The sequence below is a fragment of the Anabrus simplex genome, chromosome 13, assembly GCF_040414725.1.
Source record: "Anabrus simplex isolate iqAnaSimp1 chromosome 13, ASM4041472v1, whole genome shotgun sequence".
Lineage (NCBI taxonomy): Eukaryota > Metazoa > Arthropoda > Insecta > Orthoptera > Tettigoniidae > Anabrus > Anabrus simplex.
In genome coordinates, this window is record NC_090277.1 from 7090697 (window position 1) to 7117944 (window position 27248).

General features: G+C 38.8%; 1 protein-coding gene across 3 annotated transcripts in view; it reads left to right on the forward strand.

The window, feature by feature from the left end:
- The first annotated feature begins 412 nt into the window (after positions 1-412).
- LOC137502855 (zinc finger protein 569-like) overlaps positions 413-27248 on the forward strand; it is a 73046-nt gene continuing 46210 nt past the window's right edge. Inside the window, exons 1-3 of one of the 3 annotated variants that reach the window (XM_068229998.1) lie at positions 413-689; positions 9073-9202; positions 16230-16316. In XM_068229998.1, the coding sequence (XP_068086099.1) occupies positions 9137-9202; positions 16230-16316 (153 nt within the window). In that variant the 5' untranslated portion in view covers positions 413-689; positions 9073-9136. Of the gene's footprint in view, positions 690-6741; positions 6799-8934; positions 9203-16229; positions 16317-27248 lie in introns of those variants that run through there. The other 2 variants (XM_068230000.1, XM_068229999.1) reach the window with 2 other exon arrangements.

A 27248-nucleotide genomic window follows, 5' to 3' on the forward strand; every position in this document is an offset into this window, starting at 1 on the left:
TGTGAGTGATTCGAGCAGTGATCATGGTAAGTCATTTTTAATGTATTACTTTTATTAATTATCACACTTGACTTCGCCTAAAATAATTCCAAATACCACTTAAATTTGCCTTACTTTACATCCAACCACTCAAAATCACATTTAGGTGGTCGTAACTTCATTATTTGTAGATGTTTACATCTTTAGAAACCAACATGTACTATTAACTGAATGTATTTCGCGCGAGCAGCATAGCAAGATGTCGAGACCTCTAGTGGGCGTTCGTAAAACTACTTGCGACCCGCATTTCTATCGGTCCACTTCCCGGCCTTGTATATCTCGTAGGCAACGCTTTGTGTTAGTAAGAGTCAGAGAAACCACATAGGCACAGGTTCCTTCTCTCTTACATATTCTCTTTGGCCCTGACATAGCGGCTCATTACACAGAGTGCTCTTTTCAATAAGTGTCGTATACTTCGGGATGTTATGTGATAATAAATCATTTTGTACATTCAGCCTGTGCTACGGAATGATAGAAAACTTCTACGAGCGTTTGTTATTAGTGATTAACCTACATTAAAACATCCGGTTTTGTTTCGAAGTGTCGGGATTGTTGTTGTATGAGACGCGTATTAGCCAGTTGTACAGCGTAAACGTTAATTGTGTTACAGATTTTCTTCATTGAGGAATTGTGATTTCCATCATTGTACAGTGAGTTCACAACCTCTAACATATTGTCAGTAATGTTCAAGTTCAATAATTTACTTTTGCCAAACTTATAGATCTCAGTTGGGAACCGTACTGACATAACACTAAGATTTCTCACTTTCAGCATTCTAGCCTACATATTTTGTATATTTAATATTTTTAAGTTGATAAAATTTTATTTGTAGATGGTAGTTTCAGAAAGAAGTTACAAAATGTAGTGAAAAATTTTAATTATTGTGTTGATATGTTATTTACATCTGTGTGCGAATTAAAAGTGACGCTGTGAATGTTGAGTTTTTCTTTACACTGTTGGCTGCAGAAGAAGGATTCTAAATCTTGAGAGTTGTTCCGTTTACGATATCTGTAATATTATCTGAAGATGTAGAATTCTTGTTGTATAAGTGTTGTTATGGAGATTCCTCTGTATTATATCACTACACCACAACAGCTATATCCAGTATTTAGTCCTCATGTTTTACTTAACATTAGGCTGCCTCTCTTTTGTAACATATTTCCTGATAATTATTGGTGTGTAAAAGATCTTTTTCAGGGGTGAGTGGCAGTGAGTTTGTATGGGTTAGAATGCCACGATCGGCAGCCCTGCAAATCGTTACCATGGTTTCCCCATTTTCTCATTAATTAACCTTAATCTTCCTAATTCTGGCCCTTTCCCTTCGATGTGTTAGTGCGATATTAAACTATTAGCAAGAAAGGGAGAAAAGTCTTCAGGACTAAATTATGGATATGGAAACTGTAAAATGCAGTTACTTGAAAGTATAGTGATGGCCAGAACAAGTAAATGTGGCACACTTAAGTAGTGTACCATATGTTGAAATATACAAAATTAAATTAACCACAGTATCCTGAATAGATATGTTTTTACATAGAAATCAGTTTCCTGGCAATGAGTAAGAATCGATGCAATTGGCCACAGGAACGAAGCTCGTATTACACGTGTAAGAAATTGTAGTATTCACTGTTAGTGCAGTAAGTTTACATTTACAGTAGAATATCACAAAGTGACTAACAAACACTGCTCTTGGCTGAAATGATTTCAGTGAGGCACCATTCACAGTATTCAACCAGACAAGTTTTGTATCACCTGGGGACAATAAAAACTGCTAAACATTTAAACCAATTGTTTTACACAGTACCCCCTTCAAGGGGCGCTCTGGTAAGGAATCCTTCGTTGTGCCATTAGTCATGACATGCACAGACAGATGAAGATAGGACACTTACATAAAGGTTGGTGGCATTGTTCAGTGAAACGAGCTGATGGCAGTGTTGTATAAATTTCAGTCTTCAGTTTAACAGATTCTTCTTCTTCATTGTCCATTTCTAGGATTCTGGGTAGAGTTGTGAATCAAGGACCTCCTCAGTTTTCTATCTCTCCTCCACTCCCTTCCTCCAGTATATTTCCTACATTTACACGTATCTTCACTGTACTCTCTTACACCGTATCCATCCACGTCTTCCTCAGCATTCCCTGATGTCTTTCTCCTATCAGTTTCGCTGTAAATACTCACTTTGGAACTCTATCCTCTTCCATTCTCATCATGTGTCCATACCATTTGAGCTTACTTGTCTCTATACTGTCTTGCAGTTTAGGGCATCCAATTATCTCCCTGATTTCTATGTTTCTGATTTTATCCCTTCGTACCTTCCCTTTTATTCCTCTAAGGAATTTTATCTTTGCCTCTTGGATTCTGCTTTTATCATGTTTTGGGTATAAGTCCAGGATCCGCCGGCACGTCATGTATGACGTGTTTAGCGAGTTGATGTTTGCAAACATGGCGGATAATTCGAAGGAACCTCTAGCATGATATAGATGTTGATTCCCATAGGGAATCTGAAATATTTGTCCTGAATGAGCAAATTTATAATACCAATATAAATGGTCCGTTATTGGACATTATAAATTTTCCAGCTAGCTCATTCTTGGTTGCCAGTGTTTCGCCCTCGTGTGCTAGGGTGGGCTCATCAGTTGGTACCTAGCACACCTACCAATACGCTGGCTAGTGCATACCGTGGAGGCCACTGCGTAGGCTAACTGGAGCCAGCGTATTGGTAGGTGTGCTAGGTACCAACTGATGAGCCCACCCTAGCACACGAGGGCGAAACGCTGGCAACCAAGAATGAGCTAGCTGGAAAATTTATAATGTCCAATAACGGACCATTTATATTGGTATTATAAATTTGCTCATTCAGGACAAATATTTCAGATTCCCTACGGGAATCAACATCTATATCATCTGATGGCCAAGCAGGCATCAATTTTTAGTGATGAGACAAAGTCTCTTAGTGCATCGGCACTGCCGGTGGCTCCAGTTAGCCTACGCAGTGGCCTCCACGGTATGCACTAGCCAGCGTATTGGTAGGTGTGCTAGGTACCAACTGATGAGCCCACCCTAGCACACGAGGGCGAAACGCTGGCAACCAAGAATGAGCTAGCTGGAACCTCTAGCAGCCGCTAAATGTATGAATTAATGGTCTGATATATTTAGTTGTTTGAGACTGCGTAACACAATTCACAGCCACTAGATTGGGTTAAAAATTGACTAGTTGGATAGTGAAATAGATATTAACGGCGCGATATGATGGGGCTGACTTGATTTCGCGAAAACTTTACGAATATTAAGTACGTCCGGCAAGTAGGAAAAGCACTGACCTGGTTTGGTTAAGTCCGGCTAGTGGCAAAACCATTGGTCTAGAGACAAGCAAAAGGGGGTCGGTGGGCATAAGCCCTCATGTTAGGGCCGCGAAGCGGCCAACAGCCCCTAGCATTCTTTACGAAAGCAATTGTGATTCACCGAAAAACACTTTTATTTGCTAGTTGCTTACGTCGCACTGACGCAGACAGGTGGGAATCGGAAGGAAGTGGCCGTGGCCTTAATTAAGGTACAGCCCCAGCATTTGCCTGGTGTGAAAATGGGAAACCACGGAAAACCATATTCAGGGCTGCCGACAGCATTACTAATTTAGCGCGGTGATCCACCGAAATCCACTGATAGTGTCAGGTTAGGTTGTGATCCACCAAAAACCACTGATAGTGACAGGTTAGGTTGTGATCCACCAAAAACCACTGGTAGTGACACGTTAGGTTAGGTTTGGTTAGGTGCGACAGCATTACTAATTTAGCGCGCTGATCCACCGAAATCCACTGATAGTGACAGGTTAGGTTGTGATCCACCAAAAACCACTGATAGTGACAGGTTAGGTTGTGATCCACCAAAAACCACTGGTAGTGACAGGTTAGGTTTGGTTAGGTGCGACAGCATTACTAATTTAGCGCGGTGATCCACCGAAATCCACTGATAGTGACAGGTTAGGTTGTGATCCACCAAAAAGCACTGGTAGAGACATGTTTGGTTAGGTACGACAGCATTACTAATTTAGCGCGCTGATCCACCGAAATCCACTGATAGTGACAGGTTAGGTTGTGATCCACCAAAAACCACTGATAGTGACAGGTTAGGTTGTGATCCACCAAAAACCACTGGTAGTGACAGGTTAGGTTTGGTTAGGTGCGACAGCATTACTAATTTAGCGCGGTGATCCACCGAAATCCACTGATAGTGACAGGTTAGGTTGTGATCCACCAAAAACCACTGATAGTGTCAGGTTAGCTTGCGATCCACCGAAAACCACTGATAGTGACAGGTTAGGTTTGGTTAGGTGCGACAGCATTACTAATTTAGCGGGGTGATCCACCGAAAACCACTGATAGTGACAGGTTATGTTGTGATCCACCAAAAAGCACTGGTAGAGACATGTTTGGTTAGGTACGACAGCATTAATAATTTATCGGGGTGATCCACCAAAAACCAAAACTAGTGACAGGTTAGGTTAGGTTTGGTTAGGTGCGAGAGCATTACTAATTTAGCAGGGTGATCCACCGAAAACCACTGGTAGTGTCAGGTTAGGTAGTGATCCACCGAAAACCAAAGCTAGTGACAGGTTAGGTTAGGTTTGGTTAGGTGCGAGAGCATTACTAATTTAGCGGGGTGATCCACCGAAAACCACTGGTAGTGTCAGGTTAGGTAGTGATCCACCGAAAACCAAAGCTAGTGACAGGTTAGGTTAGGTGCGAGAGCATTACTAATTTAGCGGGGTGATCCACCGAAAACTACTGGTAGTGACACGTTTGGTTAGGTGCGACAGCATTACTAATTTAGCGGGGTGATCCACCGAAAACCACTGGTAGTGTCAGGCTAGGTTGTGATCCACCGAAAACCACTGATAGTGACAGGTTAGGTTGTGATCCACCGAAAACCACTGGTAGTGACACGTTAGGTTAGGTTCGGTTAGGTGCGACAGCATTGGCAATTGAGCGACTGTTGTTGAAAGTACACTTTTGGTGATGACAACACGAATAGGAAAGCAACACTATACACACGAGTATATTGCAACCACTGAGACAGGGTATGAATTTATGGGTACTCACCAAAAGTTGGCACAGGAGTAGACAGAAGATGGACTTCTTGTGTTTGCGTAGATGTACTCCCTCTTAAAATAATAATTACTAGTATGGATGCAGAACTGAATGGGAGTGTTAATTGTTTTGGCTAGTTCTACTTCGTCTTAAAACAATAATCACGACTATCACAGAACTGAACACACGACTCGACTGTTTATCTCTAGTTATACTTCCTCTTAAAACTATAATCACGACTATGACAGAGCTGGACACACAACTCGATTGTTTTTGTCTAGTTGTAGGCCTACTTCCTCTTAAGATAGCAATCAAGACTATAACATAGCTGGACACACGACTGATTTGTTTTCGTCTACTTGTACTCCCTCTTCAAACAATAATCACACTGCTGGTAATGAAACTCGTGTTTTGAGTTTGATGTATTTTTGTTCCTCGTAAAAGTTTAAGTTGGCGACAGTTCAGAGAGAGACGATAGAGTCATCTTTTGGGGTAAATATTAATTACATTGCAATGCCATCTCTATTACTGGTAATGTACTATATGTATCTATATATACATCGTTTATGCTTCAAATTATCAAGTAACATGTTAGCTGAGTGGATAAGCTGAAGGACTACGGAGTTGAAGATCGCTGGTTCAAGACGGCCTGTCGCCAGGAATTTATAACAGGTAAGTAAAATTAGATTAGTATGCGAATATATAAGTGAAATAACTACGTATAAAATAGGTTAAATGGATGCTGGTGAAATACAGGCGGGGGCTGAAAGAAAGTGATGGGAGAGGAAATACAAGGTGAAAGTTCTTCAGTATCTTTTAAGTTCTCCCCACCTGAAACCCCTCCTACCCAGGAGGTCCCGTAAGTATGTCGTCATAGCTGTGCCGGCGAATTCTGGCCTTGTTCCATGTTTTGTTGTTGTCCATGTGCCCACTGCATATGTCATAACTGGTGTATAATACAGTGGGTGCAATATTTTCTTGCTTTCCTGTGGGATGTCCCAGTTCCAGACTATACTTCTCACACATTGGTAAAACCCATTGGCTTGTTCAATTTTCTTTCCACTTAGTTTATTTTCTCATCTTCTGCAGTTATTGTCCCCGAATACTTGAAGCATTCCACAACTTCAAATTTTCTTCCATTTACTTCAATATTCCCTCTTCCTTCTCTATTACCTCTTGTCACCGCTGTAACCAAGGTTACACTGTTATTCCCTTTGTTAACATTTTTCAATATGGCATTCTGTTTTCTTCTTAAATTTATTTGTGGTGTAACTTAAAATCTAAAATTTAAGCCTGCTAACAAGTTATGTGATTTCCATTAGGGTCGAGTTAAACTGTCTCACTCGTGTGCAATTGATTAATTACATTTTTATTATTATTATTATCATCGCAAGCAGGCTCCTTTTAAAATATTATGTAATGCATTATTAATATCAAATTTATGTTAAAGGTAGTTTCTGCAAGAGTTTTCAATTATTATCTGACCCCGTTCTTGATATTAATTTGTATTTTTATTTTTATTATTTTATATTAACGTGTAATTCTTCAAGTTGTGGGATTTAACTGTTTCCTTTTGTTTGATTTCATGTGTGCTTCTCATTGTTGCGCAGTGTTTTGGGGTTGGTCACTGCTATGCTGATTGCAGCCGGTGTGGCAGTTTTGTCTGTGGATGTACATAGTGTTAGTGGTTTATTTAATGTTAATTCTTCATTTCCAAGTGATGCGTGCACTTTTCTTTTGCTTCTTCATGGAAATATTTTTTCTGGTCTGTTTACATTTTAGTGTAACTGATGTAAATTCTAACTAGTGGATTATTTTGGCGATATGCCTTACAGAAACTCAGTAGGATGTCTTGTAACCAGCAGAACATAACTAAGGCTGAGAATTCATTAAAAGAAAGAAATTATGATTGTACCTCAATTTATTTAAAGTTAATTTGTTTTTCCGGAAATGCACTCCTGCATGTCTATATCTTGTGGAAGTGGCTGTCCCATAAAATGTAAGTAATGCCTTGACTTAAACATTGGTGTCTTTCGGCATTGAATTCAAAAATCCTTCTGGACCAGGACATCAGCTTCTCGTGGTCATCATTTTGAACTATGTCGCGGAGCTTGAGATTATCACATCTACTTTGTGAATCTTTGAAATTGTTTTCTTCTTAACTTTATTTCTGGTGTAACTTAAAATCTATAATTTAAGCTTGCTAACAAGTTATGTGATTTCCAATTCAAGTATTTCCATTTTGTTTCAACTATTTTCCTCCTGCATCAGCTGATCATGTTTCAAGTAGGGTTAGTCTCGTAGTTGTTAATCTTGTTCTCATTTAAAACTTGTTATTGTTTATACCTTTTTTGCATTTTAATTGGAGATGATCTTAAATTTTGCTTTCTGTTAATTTAATTTTAAACCCTAATATTGTTCTCTGGTAATTCAATTTTAAGGCTTTATTTTTTCCTAAATTAAATTTTGTTGTTCAATTTTAAGAGGTGTGTTTCTTTTAATGGGTATTAGACTGATACCGTGTAGGTATGTTTCCTGATCCACTCTTTCCAGGTCTCTCTGTGGGTTTCAGCGTATGTTCCCTTCCTTGTTTTTTATGGGCCTTCTGTTTTATTTCTGTTTTGGTTATCCTTCTGCGTTATTACTTGTGTCTGCTCATTTCGGTAGCATTGCAGTGCACCACTAATATCGTACACTTCTGCACACTTATTTTGATTCCATATTCTTCTGTTTCCTGATTCCATACAGTAACTTGTTCTTCTACTTCTATATCACCTTCTCCCCATATTACTATGTCATCTTACTGTGCCTCCTTGGTTTCCATTTTCGTTGTATACTCTTGTGGATTTCATCCATAACTGTAATGAAGAGTAGAGGGGATAGTCCATATCCTTGTTGAATTCTTGTTTCTATTTTGAACCACTTTGTTCTATCATTGTCTTCATACAACTCATTTTTCGTTTTTGGGCTTCGTAATTGGATCTTCTGCTCTCCCTGCCTTCTTTTTTATCTATACATCCAAGCCCACTTGTCGTTGTACACTGTCATATGCCTCCTCAATATCTATAAATATCATCACTAAATCCTGTCTAAACTCCCATCTTTTCTTCATCACGTTCTTTAGATTGAATGGATTGAAGAATTTAAAAATTGTGTTTTCACTGAGTGTGGAGTACGGCACTATGAAAGTGAAACATGGATAAGAACTGGTGCCAAGAAAAGAAGAGTTGAAGCCTTTGAAATGCCATGTTATCGGAAGTTGATGAAGAGCAGATGGGTAGAATATGTCTCAAATAAGGAGTTAGTGAATCAGTTTGATGAGAGGAGAATGGTTTTTGAAAATTTGATCCTAGGAAGGAAGAGTTTGATAGAACAAATCTCATGGCACTGTGAACTTGTTCAGTTAGTTGTGAAGAAAAGTGCAGAGGATAAAAATGGTAGGAATATTCAAGGATATGGACCCGGGTGATCAGAGTGATATGCAAATGGAAGAGTTATGGAATTTTCAAGGAATTTTTTTTTCATTTCAATAACAGTGTATGTTGGATTTTTGAAAAGAAAAGTTATGTTGCTTTGGATCAGTTCCATATAAAACTGTATCTCATATAGCTAGGAATATGATAATAAATTGTTATTTAAAACTAGGGATCCTTTGACTATGATCTCAGTATCAAAATTATGTTAAATGAGATATCGTATGGAAGTGATCACATTATTAGAAGTCATGTAAAACTGGAAGTCTTTAGCTATGATCATATTATCAGTCATAGAAAACTTGAAGTCCTATAGGTATGATCACGATATCAACAGTCATCTAAAATTTTGTGTCTTTTCTATACTATCATAATATTGACAGTTCTTTTAAAATTACAAGCTTGTTGTTTAGTCTGTTGACAAATAACCTTATTAATAATGACAGCAATAAGGTAATATATTTTCTGACCTGTGTTTCAGTGTAAGGTCGTCAGAAGTAATCAACAACCCTAGTACCATCTAACTACTTTGGTTGCAGTGTGAAATGGACAAGGAAGTGAACATCAAGGAGGAACCAGCCTGGCTTGAAGAGACAACAAATGCATCACTTGTAAGTCTGATCCAGATAACTTTATAGAGATCAGAATTTAATCCTTTGTAGCTGAATAAGTTTGGCAGGGGCAAAATTTACTGTGTGCTTACCCAATATTTACACCAGCAGTCACCATTTGCTGCATGGGCTTCTAGGCGTGGTTTTTCTCTGTTTTGTTTCTTTGTCTGGGAATATGCTACACTGTGCTAAACAAAGCTGCCAACTCTTAGGAACTATAAACAACACTGTTGATGTACATCTGTGGGTCCAGCTAGTGACACAAGAAAATAGCCCCCAGATTAGGGCCGATGTGTGGACATTTGGCCTGTAGCACTTGCTGGGGAGCCTTGGTTAGGTCCAGCTTGTGACAAAGTTGTGAAGGCAGTGTCTCAAATTCGAGGCTTCAGGGCATTACATACGTTAAATGCCCATTGACTGACTGTCTGTTGTAAATTGATTAGCTCTGTTGGTTATTGAAATGGTGGGTGTGTGGTTATGAATTTTTTCTGCATGGTTTGGAAATGGAATATTTGTTTGATTGAAATCATTTCCTATCATATGTCAACCAATTGCAGTGCTAGTAGTTACTGAGGTGATAGAAAATGGTGGGTGCTAGATTGAATTAGGTTATGGCCAGCAGTTTCCTGGCTCTCATGGTGAATATATTTTTCCTTGAAAAGATATTCCAGGTAAGAATTGCATCTTTTAAACTTTTTTACAATGTTAGTAATGGTGAAGTATAGTGGGAAGGCAGGGATGAAGTGGCTTCATAGAGTAGTAAGATTAGCATGGAGTGTTGGTAAGGTACCCTCAGATTGGACAAATGCAATAATTGCACCTATCTAAATACAAGGCAACAGGAGGGATTGCAACAACTATCGAGGTATCACACTGATTAGTGTACCAGGCAAAGTATTGACTGGCATCTTGGGAGGGAGGCTGTGATCAGTCGAGAGGAAGTTGGTTGAAAACCAGTGTCGTTTCAGACCACAGAGGGGCTGTCAGGATCAGATTTTCAGTATGCGCCAGGTAATTAAAAAATGCTATGAAAGGAATAGGCAGTTGTGTTTAAGTTTCGTAGATCTAGAGAAAGCATATGGCAGGGTACCGAGGGAAAAGTTGTTCACCATATTGGGGGACTATGGGATTAAGGGTAGATTATTAAATCAATCAGAGGCATTTATGTCAGCAATTGGGTTGCAGTGAGAATTGATGGTAGAATGAGTTCTCGGTTCAGGGTACTTACAGGGGTTAGACAAGGCTGTAATCTTTCACCTTTGCTGTTCGTAGCGTACATGGACCATCTGCCGGAAGGTATAAAATGGCAAAGAGGGATTCAGTTAGGTGGAAATGTATTAAGCAGTCTGGCCTATGCTGACAACTTGGTCTTAATGGCGGATTTAGCGAAAAGCCTGCAGTCTCATATCTTGGAACTTGAAAATAGGTGCAATGAGTATGGTATGAAAATTAGCCATTTGAAAACTAAACTGATGTCAGTAGGTAAGAAAATTAACAGAATTGAATGTCAGATTGGTGACAGAAAGCTAGCACAGGTCGATAATTTCAAGTATTTATGTTGTGTGTTCTCCCAGAATGGTAATATAGTAAGTGAAATAGAATCAAGGTTTAGTAGGGCTAATGCAGTGAGTTCTCGGTTGCGATCAACAGTATTCTGTAAGAAGGAAGTCATCTCGCAGACGAAACTATCTTCACATCGGTCTGCCTTCAGACCAACTTTGCTTTACGGTAGCAAAAGCTGGGCAGACTCAGGATATCTTATTCATAAGTTAGAAGTAACAGACATGAAAGTAGCGAGAATGATTGCTGGTAAAACAGGTGGGAACTATGGCAGGAGGGTACTTGGAATGAGGGGATAAAGGCTAATTTAGGAATGAACTTGATGGATGATGCTGTACACATGAACCGGCTTCAGTGATGGGGTTATGTGAGACTAATAGGGGAGGATAGGTTACCAAAGAGAATAATGGACTGTTATGGAGGGTAAGAGAAGTAGAGGGAGACCAAGACAAGGATGGTTAGACTCAGTTTCTAACGATTTAAGGATAAGAGGTATAGAACTAAATGTGTCCACAGCATTTGTTGCACATAGAGGATTGTGGCATTGTTTAGTAAATTCGCAGAGGGTTGCAGACTGAATGCTGAAAGGCATATCAGTGTTTAATGATAAAATATATATGTATGTATGTATGTATGTATGTATGTACAGTAAAACCTCGTTAATTCGAAGTCGTTGGGACTCAAAAATCGGATTTCGAATTAACCGCCAATTCGCAATTCAGAAGTACCAACCCTTGCCACGTCACGAAATATTCTAAGGCCCGTTACTGCATGCAGTTAACCTTGATTCACAGTTCATACCTTTCAAATGCCATGAAAAAACTGTTTCCAAAATGTATCCAAAAAGGTGCATTTACAGTATTCAAATAATGCACTTGCATATCTCACAGGCAAATATAACCTCACGCAACGAAAGAAAGAAAAAAAAAGCACGATTCAAAGACGAGGAGAAATCTATGCCGGTTCCCATGTGCAAGTGCTTTATTCATTGGAGTACTATACTGTATGCATTTTAGATGCCTTGTATTTACACAAAGTACCCAATGCCCTTAAAATCAAACTTTCCTATGACTATCCTTGTACGATTTCCCGCCATGGCACTTCTCTCATACTTCAGAAATGTAAATACTTTCCGCGTCACAAAGTATTCTAAGACACATTAATACATACAATCACCTCGATTCACAGTTTAAACCTTTCCAGTGCCATGGAAAAACTATTTCCGAAATGTATCCAACAAGGTGCATTTACAATGTTCAAATAATGCACTTGGATAAATCACTGACGAACATAACCTCACACAACGAAAGAAAAAAAAATCACACAATTCAAAGACGACGCTAAATTATGCTGGTTCCCCTGTGCAGATGCATTATTTTTTGGATATCTGTACTGTTTGCATTTTTAGATGCTTTGTACTGGCATGGAAAGTGCCCGACGCCATTAAAACATTGTAGCTTATCGTCCTTATCGAACTTTTCTATGATGAGGGGATAAAGTTTCTCGCTTCCATGTGCATTGCAATTGCAAAACCATAAGACCGTTTGGGCTCGCATTAAAATAAAGCAATGCAGTTTCATCGGCAATTACAGTATTGTTCGGCGCCTACGAATTTATTATATGAGCCACGCTTTTTCGTCAACTGTCGGCATCGCCAGCGTTCGCGCATTCTGTTTTCCCGCACAATGCCTGTTGCGTGATATTACGGCGTTCCATTAAAAGGTTGAATACAAAAGAATTCCGGTTTCATTCAACTTGGCAATCGTGAAGCGCACTGTAGACCCACTGAAGTGAGTGTAAGTGCGGAAAGCTACACCTCCACGTTCCAGAACACGCGTTCTATTCTGACGCGGATAAATTTCGAGTTGAAATTACTCTGTAACATACTATTGTTTTAAAATGTGAAGGCAGTTTCGAATTAAAAGTCTGAATTTCGGTAATGGGGCCGACATTGTACAGTACTTCATATTACGAATTATCCGTATTTCGAATTAAACAATTTAAATAACATGCAAAACTGTATCTCATGTTTCCGGGAACGAGAACTTCTTCGAATTGCATGGGATTTTGAATTAACCGATTTCGAATTATCGAGGTTCTACTGTAGTAATGTTGGGTGTGCATGTAGTAAAATTCTGCCTTGGCAGTTTATTGTGACTATAGCTCGCCTAAGTCAAACACCCTGATGAAGGCATAGGTGCAGTGGAATATTTAGGAGAAGAAGGGAGATATTTTCATCATCCTTCCTTGCTCTTTTGGTGCTACTGTGTACACTGTCCATTGCAATCCTCTGAGTGTGAGGCTTTCAGTTCAGTGACTTCCTTTTGTAGCTCAGAGGGTAAACTGGTGACATGCTAATTTCATGTCGCTGAGTGTGATTCGGGTTTGGTCTAGAGGGATTTGAAGAAGCTGAATTATCCCAGCACATATCTGTAGTGATACCAGCATGAAAGTGAATTCCTGCACATCATTATGGCACCTGAGTGTTTTTGAATAATTTGGAAGTTGAAAGAGGGATGTTCAATGAATAACTGTGACTCGACAGTAATAATCTATTTCAAATACTGTGAACCAGTAATTTATAGATTTGCTTAAAGCTAAAATTCTGCAATAAATGCACACTATTCTCAGAATTAATGTGTGCTAGTTGAGTTCTAAGTTCATGGCGCTACAGAAGAGAATTGTTTCTGAACATATCCGAGATGTGAGCGTACTGCTTTTCAAGATCTCTACCTTTGATATTTCTTTTTATGTTCTTTGTCAAACTTGAACCTGACGTATGAGCACACTCCTGATCTAGGTTTGATGTTTCTTATAATGTCACTGCACTGAACTTGTACAGATATGAGAATTATGTTAAAGAAATGTGTGCCAGTATCGGAAACTGTTAGCGAGTGTGTTACTCTTTACTTGTTACTGGCGGTATCTTTGGTTACTCTGATTATAATAGAGGATGGTTGGCCCATTTTACTTTTTTAAAACTGTAATATCCTCAAACACTACCACACACCCATTAGCACCACATGTTGAAAATTATTACTCCTATCCTAATTAGTATAGAAGAAGATGAATCACGAACTTTTGTCAGTCTTTTTGGGACTGGATACACCAGTCTGCTAAACAGAATATCAACACTGGTGTGATTACTTGGGGTTACCCTCACATCCATAATCTGCTGGGAGATATGAGTGTTAAGGAAAGAGCAGATTTGCCTATGGCATATGAGAGATAAAGTAACTCGAAATTCAAATGTAATTTATCTCAAAGGACTCTAGAATTCATGAATTCTGAGAAAATTCTCTTTAACCCTTAGCACTCACGCGGCGGGCCATGCCCGACAACGAGAATATCCTGCATAGGTCCTATGTCGGGCATTGCCGGACATGACATTCTTCCCTATATAGCTCCTTTGTCGGGTTACGCGTGCATGCATTACAGGTACAGTAAGGTACTGCAAACCTTCCATGAAAATTTGAAGCCACGAATAGCTATAATCTCTTTGAAATCAGGCTTTGTGAACATTCTTTGCAGACCATGTGAGTTTGTAAAGAAACGTTGCTTAGCAACATGGCGTCGTTCGAGCAGCGTGAGAAGGAAATCGCCATACTTTTCGGTGAAAGTGACGTTGATTTCAGAGATAGTGGGAGCGATTTTCAATTAAATGGTGAGAAAGATATTGTGGAATGAAATTGTGTTGGTGAGTTGAGTGATAAAAATCCCGATAATGAGAAAATTATGCTGAATGGCAGTGCTGGTACCTCTTCTGATGGATGGAGGAAATACCACGACACTGACTTGGATTTTGAACGCTCATTCACAGGTGTGTCAGGTTATAAACAACCGCACTTTACTTTTTCCAATTATTACCTTTGACTGACGAGTTATTGTCGGAAATTGTGCCCGAGACTAACCGGTATGCTAGTGTAAACATTCAAAGGTTACGCCCCTCACACGTGAGTCTATTAGGGGGTCGTGGATAGATGTTACTTTTCCTGAATTCAAAGCATTTTTGGGCGTAATCCTAAATATGGCAGTGAATACTAAGCCTAAATTACGATGCGAGAGTGGTTTTTTCAGCAATACCTGCAGAAAAAAGCCTGGATTACATCCCAGCAAGTGTTTTGGGAAGTTTCACACAATCCACTATTACAGACAAAAAGTGACTGTCTGAGATAATTTTAGGTTTGAAAATGCTGAAAATTGCACCTGAATACTGTATTGTACTTGTATTATATTTATTTTGTGTTTGCTTTAGCTGTCTGTGCTCTCTGTTATCCCTCTGCAAGCAGATTCTTAAATGGAGCTGGAGAGGCAGCAGTGGTCAGAAGAAAAAGAGGGCTCCTTCTTAGTGGGCTCTGATACTGCAGGAATTTAAGGGACATTAAAAATTAACTTTTCTTTCCTCTTTATCATTATTTCTCTCTCTGTTTTGTGCATCTTTTCTTATCCTTTTTTTTAGTATGAATACTGTTCTCTTTCTTTGGTATTGAATCGATTAAATCGGTGTATTCTAGACTTTTATACTTTAATTCACTTTTATTAGTAAGTGAATTTATTTTAGAACATAAGCTTTTGATCACAATCCCTTCCCCACCCCTTCAGTGCCAATGAGATTTTATGAATCCAAGTGAGAAATTTGAAGGTTTCATAGTAGATCATGAAAGAGCTTCTGAAACTGTAGATGTATACTGCAACACTGCTGATTCTCCACTGATAGTGTTCTTATCCCCACAAGTCTTCACAGAGCACTACATAACATCTTTGTAGTGGTAAAACATTTCCTTCTGTACAGTAGTTGCTTTCAGCTTGAACTACATCACATCTTTCCCTGGTATCTGACTGTGATGAGCCTGCTTCTTTCATGATCGTTTTTTATATTTACACCTGGAAGCACTGAAATATGCTGTGTAAGCAGAACTGTCTCATTGCAGTATGTAGCCTCGGTGTGTACGGCAAAACCAGAGTAGAGAATGTGATTTAAAAATTTGAGGTATTTTTATGTCTATAAACAAACTCTCTGCTAAGAATATAAAAAGTTTTAGAACAGTTTTACCACTTTGAAGTGCTTCAAACAATCTGTAAGGTTTGCTTGATATGATTGGACATATGAAAATAGTTTATAAGATTTCGTGTTTATGTCTGTGGCAGCTTCCTTCCAAGTTCTGTGCGAGATGGCCCCAATTCCATCCATGGTAGGATATCTTCTGATATGGCTAGAAAATGCTTTATATTTGGTTTTCAGTCTCATCCTTTCTCTGAATTAAGAAGTGAGCAAGGATAATATCACCATTCTTAGTAGAGCCTTTGGTTTTAAGAATCCTCTGCTGGTAGAAATCCTCCTTAAAAATTAGTGATATTTTGAAAGTAACTGTAATACTGGCAGGTAATGAATTATCATCCCATTTGTTGATTACTATGTTTGTAGATGTGTGTAATGTGCATAACTAATGTATCTTATTTTTCACAGGAAAATATTGGACATATATCAGAAGTGAAAAAGGAAGCCAAGTCAGAGTTAACAGAGCAAGAGTCAACACAGGAAAACTCTCTTGAGGTAATGTGCATAATTTGATAAGCCATCATCAGGTAGTGAAGATAGTTAGAAAATGGCTCAACTGATACCAGTGGTTGACCCTTAATTTCAATGCATACGATTGGTAGTCCTATGGAAAATATAATTTTTTATGAGATTGACTGTTTACTTACCTAATTTTCACTTTTCCTTCAAGCTGTTCCATGACCTTGCGTTAAGTATTGTGTAGCAGTTACCATTGGTGCAAAGACCTGCACGTTATATCATTTGGGTGCTGGTGTCATTCCTACCAGTTCTTTTGACTTTCTAAATATTTTTGAACACAGATTTGCTATAAGATACATTTTTTGTTACTGTTACTGGATATTTTACTAGTTTCTTCCAAATGATACACGTTTATTGACTTCATTAATTACTAGCAAATGTACCCATGCCGTGGTAAAGCATTCTACATTGTATACGGATATTGAAGTAAATTACTGTACGTGCTGTGAATAAGAGTTTTAAAAATTGCATGTCTCTTAGCGTTATCCAGAAGCAGAAGTTGCGAGGTTCCCATACGTTATTTCCAATGTAAATTGCATGTAGCAGTGTTGTGATGATAACGGCATGCTCACCTGCCTACTGCCATTCACAATTGATTTGGTAAGTTTTCATTATTGTGGGAGGCCCATTATCTACTCAGAGGTGCCAACTACTACGTGTTGTCTGTAATTGTTACGGATTTCATATCACAAGTACGGCATTACGATCAAAAGGAAAATTATTACGGAAATTTGACATCATGAAAGTCATTTTCTATGGACAAAGAGAAGCAAAGAGAGAAATATGCTCAGTCCTTTCCAGCTTGTCTGATAAATCCCCCTTGTTAAATTGCTTGTGAGTTTGCAACGGTACTTATTCGATCGTAAGCATTGTCAAATTCATTGTGCTAATGAAGGCGTTTCTCTGCTCTTTTCCATTACAAATCCTTAAATGATGTATTTACAGAATTTTTTTTTTTTTTTTGCTAGTTGCTTTACGTCGCACCGACTCAGATAGGTCTTATGGCGACGATGGGACAGGATAGGGCTAGGAGTGGGAAGGAATCAGCCGTGGCCTTAATTAAGGTACAGCCCCAGCATTTGCCTGGTGTGAAAATGGGAAACCACAGAAAACCATTTTCAGGGCTGCCGATAGTGGGGTTCGAACCTACTATCTCCCGAATACTGGATACTGGCCGCAATTAAGCGACTGCAGCTATCGAGCTCGGTATTTACAGAATTAAGGGCCACATTAAGCACATATATAATGGAATCATTTCTGGTTAAGAAGACGAAAATGTCGTCACGGGGAAGGATGTTTCAAGAATAACGACACTGAAAAGCATCTGCTGGATGCGAAACAGGTTACAAAGAATGTTTTATCATTGAATTAACAGTTAGTGTGCAAAAGTTATTGTGTAATGTGATATACTTAAGAATAGATTGCATCGGGAAGGAAGATTTGGGGTATTATTATCGAGAATGAAGGACATGCTTTGGACTTAAACATTTTCTGAAGAGAGTGATTAATGATTATCCACTTCGAAGGCTGCGACCTCTACCTACTGCGTGGTCACAATAGATTTGATGAGTTCTCATTACAATGGCAGGTGCCCGTTCCTACTTCCAGACACATTACAGTTGAGGAGTTTTTATTATAATAGCAGGCACCTTCCCTACTACTTGTCAGAATTGAGTTGCACTGTTATCATAATGACAGCACCCTTTTCTTAATGAAAGTCACACTGAGTTTGTGAATTTCCTTTGTAATAGCAAGGCCACTATGCCTAATACCAGTCACATTTTAGATGGGTACATTTTTTTATAATGGCAGGCACACTTGCCTACTCCCAAACACAATTAATGAAGGGAGTTTTTACCAAAATTGAATGGTCCCTGGACTTCTGCCAGTCAAATAAAAAAGGGAGTTATTCATTTGAATGGTAGTTCCTGCTTACTAATGCCAGTTACACAGGGGTTGGAAAGGATTCCATTCCTACTGCCATTAAAAGTCTCTATGGAGAGTAATGATTACAGTAGCAGATGCTACTATTAATTAATTATGACAGACACCCTTTCTACATCCCTAAAAACAGATGTTAATGAATACACACATCGATTGCATGTTAACAATATTGCAAACTTTCATTTACAGATTAACTGCTGCTATACAATACATCATATCGACAAAGGGATTGTACAATAGGATGCCTCATTTAGTGGTCAAAATGGCAGTCTTAAGACATTTTCTTCTGTCTCATCTATTTAGTTGTAAAATTGAGTTAGAAACATTGAATAACGTGAAATTGGATAATTTTTTCTCATCTTTGGGCACTAATGTGACAGCTACAAATATAGAAATTGGCTCAGTTGTGGATACTGGGTGGGCCAATGTTCGTGTTGAATTATATGATTCTATCTTTCGTTTAAGTCACTCGAACTACAAACTACATGCACAAAGAGGAAAATATAGGTATATTCGAGGAATACATAAAATTGTAACATATAAGGAATGGATATACGATGAAACATCATAGGACCGAAGTGGTAGATCACTACAAATTGAACAGAGATTGTGCCAACCGTTTGGTGATACAACTTACCGTTTAGCCGTGAAATGGCTCAAAACGATTGTCTACTCCGTTGTTAAAATTGCCTTCATATTTCGATATTCTTTGGTAATAAAAAGTCAAAAGTTTCAAGATCTTTGAAGTTTTCCATCAGTTACGGGCTGAAATGTATATTTTCAACTAATTTCAATTTTCTAGCTCATCTAGAATATTGTGCCACAGTCTTGATTGTGGCCGAGGGGGTAATATATAGGACTTTCAGGAAACTGTAGCTAAAATTTTGCAGATAGCCATTATTACACCTGAAATGGATACTGTATGAAAATTTTGCCGAAATAGTTAATGTACAGACACACTGTCGTTATGATTTTATTTCTATGTAAATGAATCTGCTGTACGTAAACTCAAATTCTGTAGTATCTCATGGCCAGAAATATTCATTTCAGGTAAGAAATAAGTACAGCCTTGAGAACCACCTGGTACCTTCTTACACTCTCTCTCTCATTGGTCATATCCACTAGATGCGTTAACACATGCACACATCTGAAGAGTGAGGGGAGGTGGAGGAAACGAAGTATGAGGGTATCTGCTATGAACGAAACACACGCTCGACAATGAAGGCAGAGGGGATGAGGAGAGGAACCACATGACTCCTTCAAAGCAACAGACATGATGTGTATGTCAACTCATTGAGGGTCAAATTCTCCAGTTTCTTTTTAATTCTTGTGTAGGAAGTCTGGCTGAAATTTAAGCGTTCTCGACTATGACTTCATTATCAAATGGCTTCATGCTCAATAACTGTAAGACGGAATAACCTTATTTTTGTCAATATGGGCCCTGTCAAATACTATTGCTACTACTACTACTACTACTAATAATAATAATAATAATCATAATAGTAATCAAAAACCGTAGTAAGTATTAAATAATTATGATTATCAGAGACACAAGGGCATTTGGAAAATCGTTCAGCGCTGATCAAACAATTAAATCCCATGTGTTGGGGTGGTATTACATCATGAACAGTTCATCGCAATTAAATTACAGTTAATTAATAGTTTTCCTTGTTCAGGAAAAGCTAATGTAGCCAGAATGTTTATCTTAATCAGTTACCAAAAATCCTGGAGTTGGGAGTGACCTCTGGGTGTGCAATGTCACAAGCCCCACCTCTTGGAAGACGAACACATGTTATGTTGCCTGGGATATTTCTCCTTCATCTCCAGGGTTGGCCAAAATCTTCGCCCAGACATTACTTGTGTCCTCTTCCACCCGAAATACTTGGGATCATGATAGTACAACACCTTTTGGGCTTTGTCCGCTGGACTTAGCCTGCAAAACCAACATTTCATGATATTTAGTAATCCTCCTGTTGAAAGAATGCACATGAGGAAAATTTTATAAATGGATTTCCATCCAGGTTTGTCAATTTCCAGTCAGGCTGGTCTTGTAAAAATTGTGGGAGTAAAATCACTGTCTCGGTTCCCTATAAACCCCCCATCTTTTCCGGTAATTTGAAATAGTACGGATGTCAAAATCTAACATTGAACAGGTGGATGGTAAATGTAAAGTATATTTGAAGTATGTGCAGAAGTTTTCAACTTAAAAGAAGTAACGCTTTACATGCACCCGCTCTTGAGTTAAGTCCGGTGTGACTTGTACCGAAAAACAGTCCTTTAATGATATCTGCCTTATTAATCCTCATATCGAAATAATGCACATGAAAAAAAAGGTTTAGAAATTTATTTCCATTAAGGCAGGTAGATTTTCAGTTAGGCTGTGTGTATTTTGTGGGGGTGCAAAATTGTGGTTTCAGTTTCATAGAAATCCCCAGTGAAATTAGGGATTTAGAAACTATATTGTTCCTAAAACCTACTCAAGGACAGGTGGATACTAAATATGAAATTTGGTAGAAATACATCTAGTAGTTTTAAGTTATAGACAGACACCAAAGCTAAAAAATATGTAGATGGTTATTGTTACACCTTGAATAGATAACTGTACAGAAATATCACCAAAATAGTAAATGTACAGACACATGGTCATTACAGTTTTATTTATATATATATGAGGAATCTGCTCCATGTACAACGCCTTTTGGGTTTTGTCCACTGAACTTAGCCTGCAAAAGCGACTGTTCATGATATCTCACTTATTAATCATCCTGCCAAAAAATGTCCAAGAAGAAAATGTTTTAGAAATGATTTTCATCATGTTTGTTCAATTTCTGGTCAGGTTGGTCTTGTATATATTGTGGCAAAGTAAAAGCACCATTTTGTTTCCCTATAAACGCCCAGACCATTCCAGGAATTTGAAATGATATGTGTGTGAGTCATCAGTCCATAGACTGGTTCGCTGTAGCCCTCCATGCCACCCTATCATGTCCTAACCTTTTCATTTCTATGTAACTATTGCATCCTACATGTGCTCTAATCTGCTTGTCATATTTAAACCTTGGTCTACCCCTACTGTTCTTACCACCTACACTTCCTTCAAGAACCAACTGCACAAGTCCCGGGTGTCTTAAGATGTGTCCTATCATTCTATCTCTTCTTCTTGTCAAATTTACCTAAATCGATCTCCTCTCACCAATTCGATTCAGTATCTCTTCATTTGTGATTCGATCTATCCATCTCACCTTCAGCATTCTTCTGTAACACCACATTTCAAAAGCTTCTATTCTCTTTCTTTCTGAGCTAGTTATCGTCCATGTTTCGCTTCCATACAATGCCCCACTCCACACGAAAGTCTTCAAAAACATCTTTCTAATTTCTATATCAATGTTTGAAGTGAGCAAATTACTTTTCTTAAGAAAGCTCTTCCTTGCTTGTGCTAGTCTGCATTTTATGTCCTCCTTACTTCTGCCATTGTTTGTTATTTTACTACCCAAGTAACAATATTCATCTACTTCCTATAAGACTTCATTTCCTAATCTAATATTTCCTGCATCACCTGCCTTCGTTCGACTGCTCTCCATTAATTTTGTTTTGGACTTATTTATTTTCATCTTGTACTCCTTACCCAAGACTTCGTCCATACCATTCAGCAGCTTAGGCATAGATATCAAGGATAATTTAATAAAAAACCACCTATTCAATACTTTCCACGTTTAATGTGGTTATTAACCACATGATTTTATGTAGATTTATTTAGATCAGGTACATTGTGCTGATGATGCCCATTAAGAAGGGCGAAACATGTTCACGATCTGTCTATTTTTTATAATTATTTAACCACAAAATGTGTTATTGTAAGTATTGACTAGGTTGACATTAAACGAATATTCTGGAAATTGTATGTATTCACCGTCGTCAATACGGACCAAAAAATGAGGTTAATGACTTGTAATCTTCTGCAGTCTCAGATAAAATAACAATATTATTGGCAAATCTGAAGGTTTTGGTTTCCCCTCCTTGGATTGTGATTCCCTTTCCAAATTCCTCTTTGATTTCCTTTACTGCCTGTTCTATGTAAACATTGAAGAGGAAGGGGGACAAACTGCAGCCTTGCCTCACTCCTTTCTGGATTGCTGCTTCTTTTTCAAAGCCCTTGATTCTTATCACTGCAGACTGATTTTTATACAGATTGTAGATAATTCTTCCTTCTCGGAATCTGATCCCAATTACCTTCAGAATCGTAAATAGCTTGGTCCAATCAACATTATCGAATGCGTTTTCTAGATCTACAAATGCCATGTACTTGGGCTTGTCCTTCTTGATTCGATCCTCTAAGATCAGACGTAAAGTCAGGATTACTTCACGTGTTCCTACATTTCTTCTAAAGCCATATTGATCTTCTCCCAACTCAGCTTCAACTTGTTTTTCCATTCTTCTGTAAATAATACGTGTTAAAATTTTGCAGGCATGTGATACTAAACTAATGGTGCGGTAGTTTTCACACCTGTCAGCACCGGCTTTCTTGGAAATAGGTATAACAACATTCTGCCGAAAATCGGATGGGACATGTCCTGTCTCATACATCTTACACACTAAATGGAATAACCTTGCCATGCTGCTTTCCCCTAAGGCGGTCAGTAATTCAGAAGGAATGTCATCAATTCCAGGTGCCTCGTTCCTGTTTAGGTCTCTCACAGCTCTGTCAAACTCTGACCTCAAAATTGGGTCTTCCATTTCATCAGCATCGACAGCCTCTTCTTGTTCCAGAACCAAATTATCTACATCTTTACCATGATACAACTGTTGGATATGTTCCTGCCATCTTTCTGCTTTGTCTTCTTTCCCTAGAAGTGGTTTTCCATCTGAGCTCTTAATATTCATACACCTAGATTTCCTTTCTCCAAAGGTTTCCTTGATTTTCCTGTATGCAGCATCTACCTTTCCCAGGACTATACAACCTTCGACATCTTTGCACTTCTCCTTCAGCCATTCTTCCTTAGCTATGTTGCACTTTCTATCCACTTGATTCTTTAATCACCTGTATTCTTTTCTGCCCTCTTCATTTCTAGCATTCTTGTATTTTCGTCGTTCATCAATCAGGTCTGGTATCTCCTGAGTTATCCACTGATTCTTAGTTGATCTTTTCTTCCTTCCTAACATTTATTCAGCAGCCCTACTGACTTCATATTTCATGACTATCCACTCTTCCTCTATTGTGTTTCCTTCAGCCTTTTAATTTAGCCTTTGTGCCACATGTTCCTTGAAACAATCCCTCACACTCTTTTCTTTCAACTTGTGTAGATCCCATCTTTTTGCAATCTTTCCTTTCTTCAATTTCTTCAACTTCAGATGGCATTTCATGACCAACAAGTTGTGGTCGAGTCCACGTCTGCTCCTGGGAAAGTTTTGCAATCCAACGCTGGTTTCTGAATCTCTGCCTAATCATAATGAAGTCTATTTGATATCATCCAGTGTCTCCAGGTCTCGTCCACTTATACAGGCGTCGTTTGTGGTGTTTGAACCAAGTATTGGCAAGGACTAAATTATGATCAGTGCAGAATTCAATCAGCCGAGTTCCTCTTTCGTTCCTTTGTCCCAATCCTAATTCTCCTACTGTATTACCTTCTCTTCCTTGGCCTACCACTGCATTCCACTCTCCCATCACAATTAGATTCTCGTCACCTTTTGCATATTGTATTAAATCTTCTATCTCTTCATATATTTTTTCAATTTCCTGGTCATCCGCTGAACTAGTAGGCAAATAGACTTGCAGTATTGTGGTGGGCATTGGTTTGGTGTCTATCTTGACAACAATAATTCTTTCACTATGCTGGTCGTAATAGCTTACCCGCTGCCCTATTTTCTTATTCATTATTAAGCCAACTCCTGCATTTCCCTAGTTTGATTTCGTGTTATAATTCGGTAGTCACCTGATCAAAAATCCTGTTCTTCCTGCCAACGTACTTCACTTATACCAACTACATCTAACTTTAGTCTATCCATCTCCATTTTCAGATTCTCTAACCTACCACAACGATTCAAACTTCTAACATTCCATGCTCCGACTCGCAGAATGTCAGTATCCATCTTCCTGATGATTGCCCCCTCTCGTGTAATCCCTACCCGGAGACCCGAATGGGGGACTAGTTTACCTCCGGAATATTTTACCCGGGAGGAAGCCATTATCAGTATATCATTCATACAGAGAGAGCTGCATGTCCTCGGGAGTTAGTTACGGCTGTAGTTTCCCATTGCTTTCAGCCGTGTAGCATTATCAACACAGCTAAGCCATGTTGAGTATTATTACAAGGCCATATCAGTCAATCATCCAGACTGCTGCCCTTGAAACTTCTGAAAGGCTGCTATCCCCCTTTCGATGAACCATTCGTTAGTCTGGTCTCTCAACAGATACTCATCCGATATGGTTGCACCTGCGGCTCGGCTATTTGCGTTATTGGGACTCGCAAGCCTCCCCACCGCGGCAAGGTCACATGGAAATGATATGGACCTTAAAACCTATCTTTGGACAGGTGGATGCTAAATATAAAGTTTGGTTGAAATATCATCAGCAGTTTTCAAGTAATAAAAAATATGGCTTACTTGCACCCGCTCTTGAGTTAAGTCTGGTGGGACTCGCACCAAAAATTGGTCCATTAACAATATCTCCCTTATTAATCCTCATATTGAAATGATGCACATGAGAAAATGTTTTAAAAATGGATTTCCGTGAAGGCAGGTAGATTCCCATTAAGTTTGGTTGAGTATGTTTTTGGGAATGCAAAATCACGGTTTCAGTTTCTTATAAACTCCCCAGTCAGTTCAGGGATTGAGAACCGGGCGAGTTGGCCGTGCGTGTAGAGGCGCGCGGCTGTGAGCTTGCATCCGGGAGATAGTAGGTTCGAATCCCACTATCGGCAGCCCTGAAAATGGTTTTCCGTGGTTTCCCATTTTCACACCAGGCAAATGCTGGGGCTGTACCTTAATTAAGGCCACGGCCGCTTCCTTCCAACTCCTAGGCCTTTCCTATCCCATCGTCGCCATAAGACCTATCTGTGTCGGTGCGACGTAAAGCCCCTAGCAAAAAAAAAAAAAAAAAAGGATTGAGAAACAGTATTGGCCCTATAACCTACCCAACGTCAGGCGTATTCTAAATATGAATTTTGTTGGAAATATATCCAGTAGTTTTCTAGTTATAGACAAACAATCAGTCATCAAAGCCAAAAAATAACAAAAATAAAATGGACAACTGTAGGGAAATTTGGCCAGAATGGTGAATATACAGGCACACGGTCATTACGATTTTATTTATGTAGATGACGGGTAAGAATGGGCATGTTTGTACATTTTCTCGTTTCTCCCATATTTAGCCTATGGGTTCAATCGAGTTACGATATAGGAATGGGGTGAATTTGGGTACATTTTTAACAATTTACATTATTTTTCACAAACTTACGTGGAAGCTGGAGTCATGAAATCTGGTTCTCATATAGCCATTGGTCTTGTCAATGTGCTTGCCAAATTCGATGACTCTATATTTCCTTTAACACTAGGATTATCAAACATTCTTTCTACCTACTTTTACCGAAGTGGTCATTTTGACCGATAGTGGCAGGTATTCGTTTCTTGAGGATATTGATGTCTGAAAAAGGTTCGAATTTAGTATAAAAACATCATAGACCATAATTTAATGATTATCATGCATGACTTGTAAACACTATTATGAATAAATAAATAAACAAATAAGTACAATAGGAAGGCGGAATGTTCTTCTTACACACTTTACCTTATATTATATACATATCTTCATGAATGTCACTTTCTGCTTTTCAACTTATTTGTCGCACTGAACACACACACACACTTTGCTTGGTCACCTTTGAAGTGAACTTAACAACAGACCAGTTGTTTTAGAGATTGCACACCTTTCAATTATCTTGTTCCCTTTACACACTTCTTCCCTGATTGATAAGAAAACTCAGCAAGACGCAATACTACGTGTTCACTTAGGGTCTGATCGGAGGGTCGCATTTCATCTTTTCCAAGATAGAAAAACCGTTTACAACATACTTGACTTCCACATCACAGCCAACCAAAATTTCATACCAAACTTTTCTAGTTAATTGGCCATATACTGCATGAATGTGCATCTAGCATTCGATGGAAAGAGTTGTTCATCCACGGTAATGTTCTCACTTGGTCTGAAGCATATAGTAAAATTAGATATAAATTTGTCCCCCACAAGAGATACAAGCGCCAATCTATCAATTTTCAGGTGATCTCTGCTGGTAGATCTGTCATCAAATCGAAGAAACCTCATGATATCCAGGAAACGGTTTCGTGCCACAGTTTGGGAGAAAATTCCAGAATCTCGCTTCTGTGACCACAGACCGAGAACGTTCGTGTCAGCTCCATAAGTTCCGCGTGCATATGAAAAACCAATGACAGCATCCAATTCTTCCAAAAAAGTTTCCGTTCAGGATTGTTCAGAACTTCGCGGGCTCCAACCTCAATATATCATTCGATGTGGCGCTGCTTGGATTCGTCAATAAAAAGACGACAAGCTGTAGTGGCACAAGTTCCTTCAATGTGGCGTTTTGCGTGTCTTGTGGGACCTCGGACTTCCCTCAGTATATTTTACTGTCCTCGACGGCCTGGCAGGCTTTGTAGATCAACAAGAGTCCGCACTGTTCTATCCAAAGCGACTTCTTCCTCGCCGACCGTTTTATGCTGACCACGCTACCTACCACAGCATGTGCTCGGCCTTCTGTGGTTGATACCATGCTCCTTGCTAGTAAATTCATTATCTTACTTAGTGTTTCCTTCACCTGCAAAATTTAATACCAAACTTACTTACACTGTGCACAGAATTACGTAAATACAAAATGACTACCTTCAAATAGTCTTACCTTTGTCATCAGCTGCTTTGCTAGTGTATGTGCATTGCCATTTGGCGGGTAGTTCCCTAAC